Source organism: Musca domestica, unplaced genomic scaffold (assembly GCF_030504385.1).
Source record: "Musca domestica strain aabys unplaced genomic scaffold, Musca_domestica.polishedcontigs.V.1.1 19, whole genome shotgun sequence".
NCBI classification, from domain to species: domain Eukaryota; kingdom Metazoa; phylum Arthropoda; class Insecta; order Diptera; family Muscidae; genus Musca; species Musca domestica.
Window position 1 is genome coordinate 9,007,708 of NW_026712245.1, and position 14,459 is coordinate 9,022,166.

At 35.5% G+C, this 14,459-nt stretch overlaps 1 protein-coding gene across 13 annotated transcripts in view; it reads left to right on the forward strand.

Moving 5' to 3' along the window:
• The window catches only part of LOC101899869 (synaptotagmin 1), an 89,037-nt gene that overhangs the window by 34,314 nt on the left and 40,264 nt on the right, over nucleotides 1-14,459 (forward strand). For 11 of the 13 annotated variants that reach the window (XM_011294871.3, XM_011294872.3, XM_059121237.1 and 8 more), the window contains exons 2-6: nucleotides 6,944-7,139; nucleotides 7,221-7,477; nucleotides 7,535-7,630; nucleotides 11,524-11,718; nucleotides 11,814-11,990. In XM_011294871.3, coding sequence (XP_011293173.1) covers nucleotides 6,953-7,139; nucleotides 7,221-7,477; nucleotides 7,535-7,630; nucleotides 11,524-11,718; nucleotides 11,814-11,990 — 912 coding nt within the window. In that variant the 5' untranslated portion in view covers nucleotides 6,944-6,952. The remainder of the gene's footprint in view (nucleotides 1-6,943; nucleotides 7,140-7,220; nucleotides 7,478-7,534; nucleotides 7,631-11,523; nucleotides 11,719-11,813; nucleotides 11,991-14,459) is intronic. The other 2 variants (XM_059121238.1, XM_059121240.1) reach the window with 1 other exon arrangement.

Sequence of the window (14,459 nt, forward strand, 5' to 3'; positions counted from 1 at the left end):
TCATAGTAGACTTAAATTTTAAATGAATTGTATTACATTTTATTTATTGAATAAAAGCAAAAAATGTCGGAAATAGCATTAAATTTTAAAATAAGTTTAGATTTTTTCGAATTGGCCATCTTTGGCACGAATTATGGCCTTCAAACGGCCAATGAAACCGTCACACGCTGCCCGAATGTGGCTCTGCGCTGCCCGAATGTTGCGGTATTCTGTCCCATTCCCTGGGAAGCGCTTGGTTGATGTGATCAAGACTTTGGTATTTTTTTGGTGCCAACCTTGCTTTCCAAAACACTCCGGACACAATATTCGGAGATTTTGTTGGCCATTGTGCGCTGGAAATGAAGCGAGCAACCTCATTTTGTAACCATTCTAAAGTGGCACGTGCTGAGTGCGATGGCTCTGAGGTCTGTTGGAATGTTCAAGGTCTGCGGCCAAAATGTTTGCGTGCCCAAGTTTTTGATACACCCTCCAGAATATTTTCGCGATAATATTCGGCATTTATTCTGATACCACGGTCGATTAATACGAGCGGAGAGCGACCATCAGCTGTTATGGCGGCCCACACAATCACCATGGCCGGCGCTTGGGTTCTGGTAGCCAGCTGAAGGCGCACATTTTCAGCTGACCTCTTTGGCAAGTAAACACGATCATTTTGTTTGTTTACAAACTGCTGGACAACGAATGATTTCTCATCGGAGAACACCAAATTCGGCAGTTCACCACTTTCGGCCAAGCGAAACAACTCTCTCTCTCTCCTTAGCTCTTTTGAGTCTATTTTCTTTCCGTTGCGGTGTAAGTTTCTGCACTTTTTTGGAATTTTAATGGCTTTACTCCGAGCTCATTTTTCAATATTTTCAGAATGGAATATTGCGATATTTTCAGCTCACGAGCCATTTTCGGCCACTGCGACGCGGGATTCGATTAACTCGCTTCTTTACTTTTCGAACCATTTCTGCTGATGCTGCTACGCTTCCAGTATCACGATAACGAGCGATGGTGGGAGACACAAAAGATTTGTTCACATTTAAATGCTGGAGTGCTCTAATGATAGCCACTTGTGGTTTTCCAGCCAAATATAAAGAATTCATACTATCACGCTTGAATTCCATCACGAATAACTTTTTTTTCTGTAAAATTCTCACCAAGATGCATTTGTACGCTTGTAAACAATATAATGAGCTGTCACTGGAATAATTTAAATCACTCTGTATATATATATTTTTGTAAGATCTAAAATTATTTTTTCGATGAGTTACAAACAGAATGACGAACTTAATATAGCCTCCATACTAAGTATGGTGGAGGCTATAAAAATAATAATGCAAGGTATATACCTGCCGGAACACCGACTACAACTTTCTAGCTATTTTGCAAAGAGTAAGGTAATGACGCCGCTGGATCATAAACCGCACTAAACAGTGACACCTTGAGGGTGAAGAGGCTTCTGAACTATTACTCTTGAAAATTCCGATCCCCAGATAAGATAATTTAGCTTGTTGACTCAGCGAGGGAGGTAAAAACGGGCCTCATCAAGCAATTTAATTTTTTCTCATATACAAGGATTTCAAGTTCAATAAAAGGTAATTCAAAATAACTCTTTTTCTATTGAAGTTTTATGATTGGGATACCTTCTATACGTCATCTAAGAAAAAAAAAGAAAATACTTTCTTTAGGTCTCACTGTGAACTCCGTAATTGTCACTCAGATCCGAGTAGAAGTAGAGTAGAATTAGAGCAAGAGTAGTTTTCCTCTCGATTTCACTCTTAGAGTAAAATGTTAATATATTTAAACTGGAATAATTGCGAGAGATCGCACGTAATACAAACAAATAGAGAGTAAACTGCTTGTAAAGCTTTTACTCTTTGAACATTCCCACTCTCCTTCTATTAGAACTTCACAAAGGTTTATGAATGAGAGATATTTTTCAGATCTTCAGATAATAAAATAAGATCTTCTATTGATCTCCTATGGATAGAATAATGATAAATTATATACGGATCCTTTGTATATACTAGTCCATTATATATACTGTATATTTTAAAGAACATTTAAGGGTTTTTATGAACTTTTCAAATGTCTTGTCTCCCAAATTTACAAATCCATAATTCAAATTAGATGTGTTACAAAATTCCTGGAACAAATTACAGATTTGAATAACTTTTTTAATCACTTGGCGGCGCAGAGTATAAACAGGCCTATCTCATTAAAAATTATATTTAACCTTGAATCCAAAGCCCCACTCTGAATAAAATGTGTTTTTAAATATTTAATCTTTATATTTATGCAAATTCATGCCATAATTTATACAAAAGAAAATTACATTGGATAACCTTCATTTGTTTTGCTAATGCTTGTGTGTGTGCGAGTGTTTGTGTGTGCCTTCGCTGTGTATCTGTGTTTTAGGGTCTGTACACACACACACACACGCTCTCTGAAGATGGTTAGATGGCAAACGGTTTAGTAGTGGCATGAGAATATTTGATTACTTCATTGCGGCGTATAAGTGATACAGAATTAGTAGAGCACTCATACGCTACGTGATACCCATACAAATGCGGATGTGAATAAATCAATTAAAAAAGAACGTGTTGCGAAACATCACTCACTCTCTCTCCCTCTCCGGATATTCCATAAACATAATTTACACTTTGCAATTTCATTTCGTATTTTATTTCATATTTTATGAATTAATCTGGAAATGAATAAATAACACACTTTTAAAATCTATTAGATTCTAACCTCCCAATCTCTGTCGCCCGTTCTTTTCCCCTGAAATTGCAATCATTATCATTGAATTTCCGTTTTTCCTAGAAACGTTGATTGCTAAATCAATTTCAAACTTAAAAAACAACGCATAAATGTATTTTTAGAATGTCATCTCATATCTCGCTGTGTTTGAATTCTGTTTGTCATATTGACAAGAGTCCTTTTTTATTCCTCTTTTTGTTTTGTGCCCGGCATGTGGTGTGCTTCGATTAAAGTATCGCTCAAAGGCTAGATGGTGATTGTTTGTTGGATGGATAGAAGGTTGGCTTGCTGGTCATATGGATAAATGCATTCTGCGACAATAACAAAAAACAGAAAAACGAGAAAAACTTCAATAAAATGAAATGCCAACTAGGCGTCAGACACACCAGGAGGTAGAGTAAAACAACAACAAAAAACACCGAGTAAGCGTTTCATTTTACATGCTGATGAACTGCGACGACATTAGAGCTGGAGAAACCCACAAAACGACAGTAAACGATAAGATAAAGCCACCAGCACCCAGCATGATTCAGATAAACGCCAACAAAGCACTTTCCTTATGTTAATGGCACAAAAGTGAGAGCATCTCAATATTGAAAGTAATTGGATACGGAAATGTGACAATTTTCCACAAGTAGTCCCTGCTTTTCTCTTCTTGTAATTTTTAATGGAATGCAAAGATGTTACTTTTTCGCAGAATATTTGAAACGCTAAAGGGAAAGTAGTGGCTTTAAAGTTTAATGCAAAATGATTTTAAAATTTATACAAAACAAGGAAAAAAGTATCAGTCGGGTTTTCCGACAGTTGTATACCCTCAGCTAATGTGCGTTGACTTGCTAGACTTGTGGGAGGTTCCGATATATTCAATATCCACACCATATAGATATCTGTATGAGTTGACTTGTTTCGCAAGTTGTGAGAGACATAAGTATTGAAAATTGTGACCCTCTGTGGAGGAGGTACCAGAAGTAGTGAGCCGATATCTAGCATCTTCATATCAGGTCTTTGTGTTAGTGGAAATATTGGCATATGTGACGCTGATGTCTTTTTTCGAATTTTATGAGCGTTTTGTTTTCAAAATGTTGGCATATCTTTGGTGGAGGTACCACGTGGTGGAGGCCGATATATCCCTCCTTCACAGCAGAGAAAGAGAAATATTGAAATGTGTGAAATTTAAAAAAAATTTAATGAATTTCACTTTTATATGTGTCATTATTATTCTAAATGTCGACCTCTTGTGGAGGAGGTACCAGAAGGAGTGAACCGATGTATTCCATCTTCACGGCAGATCTTGTGCTTATATAAGTATTTGGAGGTGCCGAGTTTGAAAGGAATCGGATGGTTATTTCTCGTTTCATGAACTTCATGGTTATTCAAAATATTAATCCGTTGTGTGGGAGACACCAGAAGGAATAAATCTATATGATCAATCTTCGCACCAGATCTTGTGTAGGTAGAAATATTAAGATGTGCGAAATTTGAGGAGAATCGGATCACCTTTTGTGGAGATACCAGAAGGAGTGGGCCGATATATTCCATATTCACGGCAGATCTTTGGCTGATATAAATATTTGGATCTACCAAGTTTGAAAGGATTCGGATGCTTATTTCGCGTTTTATGAACTTCATGATTATTCAAAATTTTGGCCCGTTGTGGGTGAGGTACCAGAAGAAATGAACCGATATGTTCCATATTCACGTCAGATCTCGTGTTGGTAGAAACATTGAGATATTCGAAATTTTAAGAGAACAGACTCTGCTTCTACATTTTATAAAATGTTTACACTTTGTGGGGGAGGTACTTGATGGAGTAATATTGTATATTTTCCCACCTAACCTAGAACTAATACAAAAATTAGGAATTGCAAAATTTGAACAAAATCTGATGATCTTTTCTCGTTCTATTTTCTATTGAAATGTTGACCTTTGTCGTGAGGAAGTGGACCACAAGGAGTAGACCTATATTGACCATCTCCGAGCTCGATCTAAAATTCTTGGTTTCTAAAGGGGTGGAAAATCTCTTCGCAGAAAACTATTAATATAGGAAAATGATTCGGTGTAGCACCTTTATAAAGGAACCTCCTGATTTTATCTATTTCGAAGGTCTTGACTCCATTTTCCAACTGATTTGGCTAAGAATTTCATTTCGGAAATTAAATTAAAAAAAAGCTTTTATTTTAGCCGGACCGAAATTTGTATACCCTGCACCACTATGTTTATCAAAGTAAAATTAATTAATGAAATGTTTTAATTAAAATAAAAATTTTCAAAATACCGAAAATCTGGAGGTATCGTTTCAATCAGCCTTCGCCTTCATGAATATCGGGCCAAACTTTGAATACCCCCACCATTTGGAACGAATTTAGAAATTTAAAAAAAAAAATCCGTTAAAAATTCTTTTAAAATATTAAAAATACCGAATATGACCGTTATATTGGGGTCTGTACGAAAACGTGAACCTGCATAGGCAACTTTTGTCATAAGCCATTACAATATTCAAATATGAAAATAAAACAAAATTCGGTGAATAATGTAGCTAAAATCATCAAACTACCGAATATAGGGAGGTATCGTTATATCGGGCTACGCGAAGACCTGGACCTGCCTACACAAGTTTCTGTCACTGGCTGTAGTACCTATTAGGAACTTCAAACACGAAACAATTTTGGTGAATATTGAGCTAAAATCGTCAATATACCGAATATAAGAAGGTGCTAACGAACATATGGGCCTATGGGAAGGCCTGAACCCGAATAGATAATTGTCTGGCATAGACTGTAGTTCCGAGTACAGTTATATAGAGGCTTTACGAAGACGTGTGCCTGCATACGCATTTTTTTGTCATAGGTTGTAGTACCCATTACGAACTTCAAATACGAAATTCGACGCAATTCCGTTGAATAATGTTGCGAAAATCCCGGAAATACCGAATATTTCTGGGGTTAGCATTATATGGGTGCTATACTAAAACGTAGACCTATATAGACAATTCTCTTCCAGGGCGTAAAGTACTCACAGAGAACTCCTTGTGTAAAATTTCAGACAATTCCATTTAAAAATGTGGCTAAAATCTATTAACTAAATACCGAAGTTTGTCTTCGGACTTGACCTGCCTGCACACAAAAGACTGATCTGTGCAAAACTTTAGCTTCCTATCTTTATTCGTCTTGACTATATCATGATTACAGTAGATGGGCAGACGGACGGACGGACAGGTCTTAGAATTTTAGGCTGATCAAGAATATATATACTTTTTTACGCCTAAAATTATTATTACGATGAGTTACAAACGAAATGATGAACTTAATACCCTCCGTACTTTGTATGGGAGGGTATAATAAACAAGTCATGTCTGTCTATCCAATAACAAAATATGTATTTCCAAACGATCTAAATTACAGTCACCATAGTTAGAGGTCAGTGAACTAGACAGGAAAATCTTATGATCCAGCAACGTACGAATTCTGTGGGAATCTTCATGAGTTTTGTGTTCCAGGATTCCGTAAAATACAGACCGATATAGCTTTTCTCTCAGTGTACCGTATCGTATAAAATTAATTGCAGAAAAATATAGAAAACTGCTCTCCAGAACTCCAATGAACTGGTGTCCCCGTCGCACCAGTTAAATTGGAAACAAATCACTTCACATTTAAAATAAATAATATAATTAAATATACATACTTATAATGGTCTTCCTACACATAGGTGACTACATCAATTTGGTAATGTACATACACACATCGTTAGACACAAATAAAATGACTTGCAAAATTAAAAGATGTTTAGAGAAAATCCAGTCACGATTTCCTTGTGAATTTGATCGTTTTGGGTTTCATTTGAATACAACTCACTTTATTTGGTCTTACTTATGTGCCGTACGTGACACACAAAACATTTTGAGGATGTTCAAAAAATTATCTAAACTACCAAAGACATGAAGATAAGGACACCGTGATACTGCAATAATGGATGGAAGTGAAACAAAAGGCAAACAAATGCCAATTGAAATTAAATATTTAATATTCGGCTGAGTTGACCCTCGAGTTGTAACAACAAGTTGGAAGTTAATGGTTGGTTGGTTGGCAATTTTCGAAATACACGAAACTTCTCAAGGGATAAGACTTTTCATTTTTACTTCATTTACATTTCAGACAAAAATTTTACTAATCAAAATGGCTTTATTTCTATTTTCCAGTAAGCCAAAATGCCACCAAACGCAGAAACAGTCGATGGATCTGGTTCTGAAATACCACCCTCAGAGCCCTTCGAATCGGCCAGTCACAAAGCAGAGGAACCCGAATCCATAGCTCAACAGGCCGAAGAGCAAAGAGTTAATAAATTGCCAGAAGTGACGACTTTAGCACCCGCAACCTCAACAGCCGAACCCGAAGGTAATCCACCACAAATCATATCATCTAAAACAACTTAACTCCATTTTCAAAATTTTCATTTTGAACTTTCAAACACAACAGAAGAAACCACAACAAAATCGGTACTCAAAAAAGTCGAAGATGTTGGCGAAAAAGTCACAGAAGTCATTGCTGAAAAAACCGGCATACCCACCTGGGGTGTGGTGGCCATCATCATCCTGGTATTCCTTGTCGTATTCGGCATCATATTCTTTTGTGTGCGGCGTTTCTTGAAAAAGCGACGAACCAAAGACGGTAAGGGTAAGAAGGGTGTTGATATGAAATCGGTACAGTTGTTAGGATCGGCGTACAAAGAAAAAGTAAGTATCAAATGCGCTATTTAATCTAAATAGTTATTGGGTTCTGGTATGCCCTAGGTTCAGCCTGATATGGAGGAACTCACCGAAAATGCTGAAGAAGGCGACGAGGAGGACAAACAGAGCGAACAGAAGTTGGGACGACTGAATTTCAAGGTAAGTTGAAATGGTGGACAAATACCAAAAGGAAAATACAAGAGAATGAATATATTGCTGTGTGTGTGAGTGTGTTTTACGATGAGCCGAATAAAAACAACTACAGAGAAACAAACAGCAGAAATAACACAGAAACAACGCTTTAAATCCCAGAACTCGGTTCAATACAGCTGATCTGAGTTGAAGAAACAATTTTGAAGACATTTTCCATACGAAATAAATGTGTTTTCTGATAATATTTTTCAACAAAGAACGTAGTTCCATATTAAATATCCAATTTCCAACACAAATATAACTTTGGATTATGTGCGAGTGAAAAATACTCGCTAGTGGGAGAACTCAAAGATTGCGAGTTTTTATACTCCCCCATTATGTCTTATGTGGGGGCGCTAGCAAATATCCTATTTGAAAACTAGAAGTGGAAGTAAAATGGTTTGATGTAAAGTAAGGGTTTACTCTAAGGGTGAAATCGATTGGAAAGAAAGAGAACTGTGTTGGCGTTTATTTTTGTGATGCCCTTATTATTTTTTTTATTAGAAAATAGTCAATTTAATCCAATAATTGTTGTTGTTTTTCAACAATAAAAGTGGAAAAATTCATTATTGTTTATCTGAATTATGCGTAATTCGAGTGTGTGGATTAGTAATCACTTGTTGACTGGGGAAGTCCTGTACAAGAGTCAAGAAGAGAAAAATAATATTGTATTGATTGTATTGCAAGCGACAGACACTTTTTCAACAAAAAAAGCAAAAGCAATTCCATAGTACAGACTAAACTGAAGGAGCAGTCGGCAAGTTTAGTATCTGCTCGATTTCAAGCATATTGTCCTCTCATACTCTTATCCAAGTGAAAAATTAGGAAAAATAAAGGAGTAACCCCACTCAAATTCAGGTAGGGAGTAAAACTTGGGGGCTCTGGAGTAAAACTTGCCGGCTCTTAAAAATAGAAAGAAATCCAATCTTAAAAGGAATTTGGAGCTTTTGTTAAACCTATGATTGTCATATTATATTCTTCATATTGATTAAAAATACAGTATATGACATATTAATACAACAAGTATGTAATTTTATAATACTTACGACAAAATTAGTTGGCTTGTTTTTCTCGATTCAAACAGCTATAGTCCCAGGATCTGAAAAAAATAGAAAAATAAATATTTTGTTATAAAATAAACTACAAATACTTGATAGGATCTTCAAAAGAACTTATAGAATTATTAATTAAACTGAATTTGAAATGTGAAATATAAAAAATAATATAATTGGTTATAAATAAATATTGGGACCTATACCACATTTGGAGAAAACTTTCTTCTCCAACTCACTATTTCGTTACTCATAACAACAGACATCTACATACAAACATACCTAAACCAAACATAAATACATACAATCAAACCTGTTTTTTCTCTACCATTATTACAAATGCAATTTGACCCGACCCGATAAAAAAACCAGTGAGATGTAGTTAAGATCGGCCGAACGTTTAATATCCTCCACATTTTGAAGAAACTTGAAAAATGTCCAAAAACTTCCATCAAAAAATATCGCCCAAAGGAAAACCTGCATATACAATTTTCCGCCATAGGTTGTAATAACCATTACGACCTTCAAATAAGAAATTTTAAACAATTCCGGTGAACAATGTTCCTAAAATCATCGAAATACCGAATATGAGTAGTTGTCGTTATATGGGAGCTATACGAAGCGGAGATCTGCATAGGCAATTTTTTGTCATAAGCTGTAGTACCCATTACGAGCTTTAAATTCAAAATTTGACACAATTCGGGAAAAAATGTCACAAAAATCATCCAAATAGCGAATATCGGGGGGTACAGTTGTATGGGCGCTATACGATATCATGGACCTAGATAGGTTCTCTTTCAGGGTATAAAGTACTACGAAGGGACTCCTTTTGTTTGATTTTCAGAAAATTCTATAGAAACATTTGGTTATAATCATCAAAATTCGAATATCGGGAGGTAACGTTATATGGGGGCTATACCATATCGTAGCTGCTTGCAGACAAAAGACTGATCTGTGCAAAATTTAGCTTCCTATATTAATTGGGTTTCCACTCAATAGGAAAGTGTTACTGAGGTCTACAATTTGTAACACTTATGCACAAAATTTGGCCTGAAACCTGTAAGTAACCGAATATAGAGGTGCTCACTCTATTTAAATGTCAAATAGAGGACATATATTAACAAATTTCTGCCAGAGGTGCTCACTCTATTTAAATGCCAAATAGAGGCAATTAATTAGAGGAAATTAACAATTTTCTGCCAGAAGGGTTTACAGGGTTGCCCATATTCGACGGACCCATCTGGCAACGCCATAACTTTTGACAGAAATGTCTTATCGCTTAATGACATACCGAGTTTGAAGCGTCAGTCCAAGCAGATTTTTACCATGAACCAATAAACGCCAAGCGAGCGCTCTGAAATTTACATTCAACAAAAGAAGTCAATTGTGAAAACTCATCGTACTTTTAAAACATTAAAAAATGTGAGAAGTTCTAAGAACACCATTAGGCGTTTATACGAAAAATTTTCGACTGGTAAGGCTCTTTCTAATCCGAAGAGGCCATATAAAAGTCGACCAAGGCGATCGGCCGAGAATATCGCTGCCGTACGAGCCAGTGTTGAGAGGTCCCCAAGAACATCCCAAAAACGCCGTTCTCAGCAGTTGGGCATGGCTCGGTCGACTTTACAACGGATTATTCGCATTGATTTGCATTTGTTCCCGTACAAAATTCAATTGACGCAAAGAATGTTGCCTGCGGACAAGCCTAGTCGATTGGAATGGGCCCAAAGAGTCATCAAAAAAATGGGTCCGTCGAATATGGGCAACCCTGTATATCCACTAAAATTGTGAAATATCAAATTAAATTGGGGAAAACCCTTCGAAATACCAGAAATCTGGAGGTTGTATTATGGGAGCTATACAAAATACCAAACTATTTATGAATAATTTAAATTTAACATATATATTTTATGTGGCCTCCGACGAATAACAGGAATTCTTATATATGATATGACGAGATTAGTAAATTCTCTTTCTTAAGGCAAATATTATAAATACAGAGAATATTAAAATTTGAAATTCCGAAATCCGCTAGATAATCTTCAAACTCAATATGGATTGTGAAAAACAATCCTGATTTAGTATAGAACTCCCACGTAATCACTCAGATAATTATTTTAAAATTTCAAATGGAGTTAGTGATTTTGGGAGAGGCGCTGCATCGGCTTTTGTGAAATCTAACAAAAAGTTGTAAAATACTTTAAGTCGCAGTATTTGCAACCAAATAAAGGTCCTAACATGCTTTGACATTTGGTATTTGGCGAACGAATAAATCCAATTTTTTTCAATATTTCAACATTGTTAGTGTGCATGGATAGATGGTGATGCGTTGAAGAAGATTCTAAAAAGAAAAGTGCTACATATTAAAACATAAGTATTGAAGGATCAATAAGGTACGGCCAGTAAGCAAATAAATTTCAAGTTGTACTAATTTGCAACTAGGTATCGGTTAAAGTTTTTGAAGGGGTATTTCGTATTTATGTCTTTTTCCATACTCATCTGCCTTAATTTGGCCTCAAAAACAGGTTTGACAATACATTTCAAATATTCGGCCTTCGATATAAACAAAATTGATTCATACTCACCATCTATGCACTTAGTTGTTCGCAAAACATAAATCACTACAAAATCTATAACTTCAATGTTACTTATCTAAAATCTTCCCCTTTTATTTCAATTCTTTTTTGGAAAAAAATGCTAACCTCCTTGGATCCCGCACAACCTCAAATGGACAATCTAAACAATTGATCCTTAATTTGTGTGCCTGTGTCTTTTTTCCATATTATTTTTAAATTTCCTTGAAAACAGCTCGAATACGACTTCAATGCCAACAGTTTGGCAGTAACTGTTATACAAGCCGAAGAATTGCCAGCCTTGGATATGGGCGGTACATCAGATCCCTACGTCAAGGTCTATCTGTTGCCCGACAAAAAGAAGAAGTTCGAAACTAAGGTGCATCGTAAAACTCTTAGTCCTGTCTTCAATGAAACGTTTACATTTAAGGTAAGTTGGAATGCAACGCTTGGTACTCCTAATCCAGTCTTCTGTAGTGGAAAACATTAATCTTTGTACGTGTGTGTGTGTGTGTTCTTTTAAAGAGTTTACCCTATGCCGATGCCATGAACAAGACTTTAGTATTTGCCATATTCGATTTCGATCGATTCTCCAAACATGACCAAATTGGCGAAGTAAAGGTTCCACTGTGTACCATCGATTTGGCGCAAACAATTGAAGAATGGCGTGATTTGGTTAGCGTTGAAGGTGAAGGTGGTCAGGTATGTAACGTTTTTTGATCTAAACTATACAGTTTTAAGGCTTTTTATGAGTTTTATATAAAACAAAAACAACAATTGAGGTTTTTTGAAAAAAAAAACTATTTCCTTATTAAGTGATATATAAACAAATAAAATATATTTTTAATTATTTAAAAAATTAAAATAAACTTTATGTACATGTGTGTGTTTGTGTGAAAATGAAAAAAGACAATAAGAAACATAAACAAAAAATAAGCAAGTGTCTAGTAAGGAAACAGATCACAATTTGAAAAAAACGACAATACTACACCCAAGGGTAGGGTTTACACCCTACTCCGCCCACTCTCTGTCACGCGTTATGTTTGCATACAGACCAAATGCAAATCTTATCTCTCTCTCTCAACACACCCAGTTCAAAATGTCAACATTAATGGAAAATAACATTTTTATGAAAAAAAAATATTATTTACAACAACAAAAACAAAACAAAAAGATTTAAACAACAGTAACAGTACTCAAAAATATCCTCCAGTCCCTCCATATTTAAATGATAAAAAAAAATGTGAAAACTCCCCCCTTGAACTATATTTCTGATTCTCTCTCTCTCACTCTCTTTTTTGGTTTTTGAGTTCCCCAATTGGAATTAAACACTAAACTTTAATTTCCACAAACTGATTTTGTTTTACTCTCTTGTTTTGGTGAAATCTTCGATTATTAACAACAAAAACAATACAATAACAAATAATTCTATTAAAATCTAATTTTCTTTTCCAATTTCCTTGAAAAAAAAATTATTCAAAAAAATACAAAACCCCCTAAACTTTGATTTCAACCTTTTTAGAAGGTAAATACAACAACAAATTCAATTGTACAAATCAAAACTCTCTATCTCTACTTTTGTTTTCATTTATTTATTTTCTCTCACCCAATCACCGACTTTTATTTTTTAAGGTTTTATTTGGCACTTACATATTTACACTCAAATCAAAAAATACAGATTTTGTTACCTAAAATCACCATCCAGCAAAAGTAAATAACCACCAACGGCAGTATCACATTAGAAAGAGGTTTATAAAGGGATGAATTTAGAAGAGAGGAATTTTTGAAGGCCTTCTAGATAAAAAATAGCTTTTGCAGACCTTCCTATATTTTGAAGGTTAAGTAAATATATAAAGATTTTTTTTTCGAAATTTACTACTTTCCAAGAGTAGGTCTAACGGAAGAGGTTTATAGATGGTAACTTGCAGAGGTTGAAGGCCTTCTAGATAGAAAGAGCTTTTGCAGATCTTCATATATTGTGAAAGTTTAGTAAATATAGAAAGTTTTTTTCGAAATTGTCTAATTTCCGAGAGTAGATCTAAGGAAAGTAGAGCTCTTTTTGTCTGTATATACGAGCATAAATGAGTCTCTCTCTCTTTCTTTCTGTATAGACGGAGTGAAGTAAGTCTCTTTATGTAAATAAAATAATGGATGGATGAATAGATGGGCTAAAGTAAATATATATCTCTCTCTCTGCATATAGGACCAGAAGCATGTCTCTCATTCTGAATTTAAAAGCGAAAGAGAGTCTCCCATTGTATAAACGAGCTGAAGTGAGTTTCTCACTGTAAAACTCTTTTTATCCGTTTATACGAGCGGAAGTAAGTATCTCTGTAAAGAAAAGTTAACATGAATTTCCCATTGAATAGACGGGCAGAAGTGATTTTCTCTCTCTAAAGACGAACAAAGGTAAATCCCTCTCTGCATAAACGAGCTAAAATACATCATTCACTTTGGAAAGGCATGAAAATATTGACTGAGAGAGGAGAGAGAGGAGAGCCTCACTCTAAAAGAATAGCGAAAGTTAATATCTGTTTTGAACAGCTAAAATGGGTCACTCTCATATTGAAGACCCTAAGTGAGTTTCTCTATGTACAGGCGAGCTGAAGTTAGTCCTTTTCTGTAAAGACGAACGAAAAAGAGTATATATTTATGCAGAGAAGAGCAGTCTCACGATCAGAAGCGACTCTGTACAGGCGAATCTTTATAGGCGTGATTAGGGAATTCTTTATAGACGAGCTTAAGAGAGTTTTTAAATGCCAGCTGGGGTGCTTATAAACGAGCTGGAGGGAGTTTTTGTAGTGAAGTAGAGGGTGTCTTTATAGCCTAGCTGATAGGAGTCTTTATAGAAAGAAGTATCTTTAAATGAGCTGGAGAGAGTATTTCAAACAGGAAAATCTCTTTGGATGGGCTGCGGAAAATATTTTCAGAGAACCTGCAAAGAGATAAGCTAAAAGAGAAGTTTTTACCGACGAGTTGAAGAGAGTCTTCATAAACGATGTCTTCATAAAAGGTGTCTTTATAGAGGAAATTTTTTGGACCGGCTAAAGAGAGTCCTTCTAAACCAAATGTAGGGGATCATTTTTGACGAACTAAAGAATGGTCTAAAGACAATTTTAGTATAGATGAACAGGAGGGAGCCTCCATAGATGAACTGGACGGAGTCTCTAT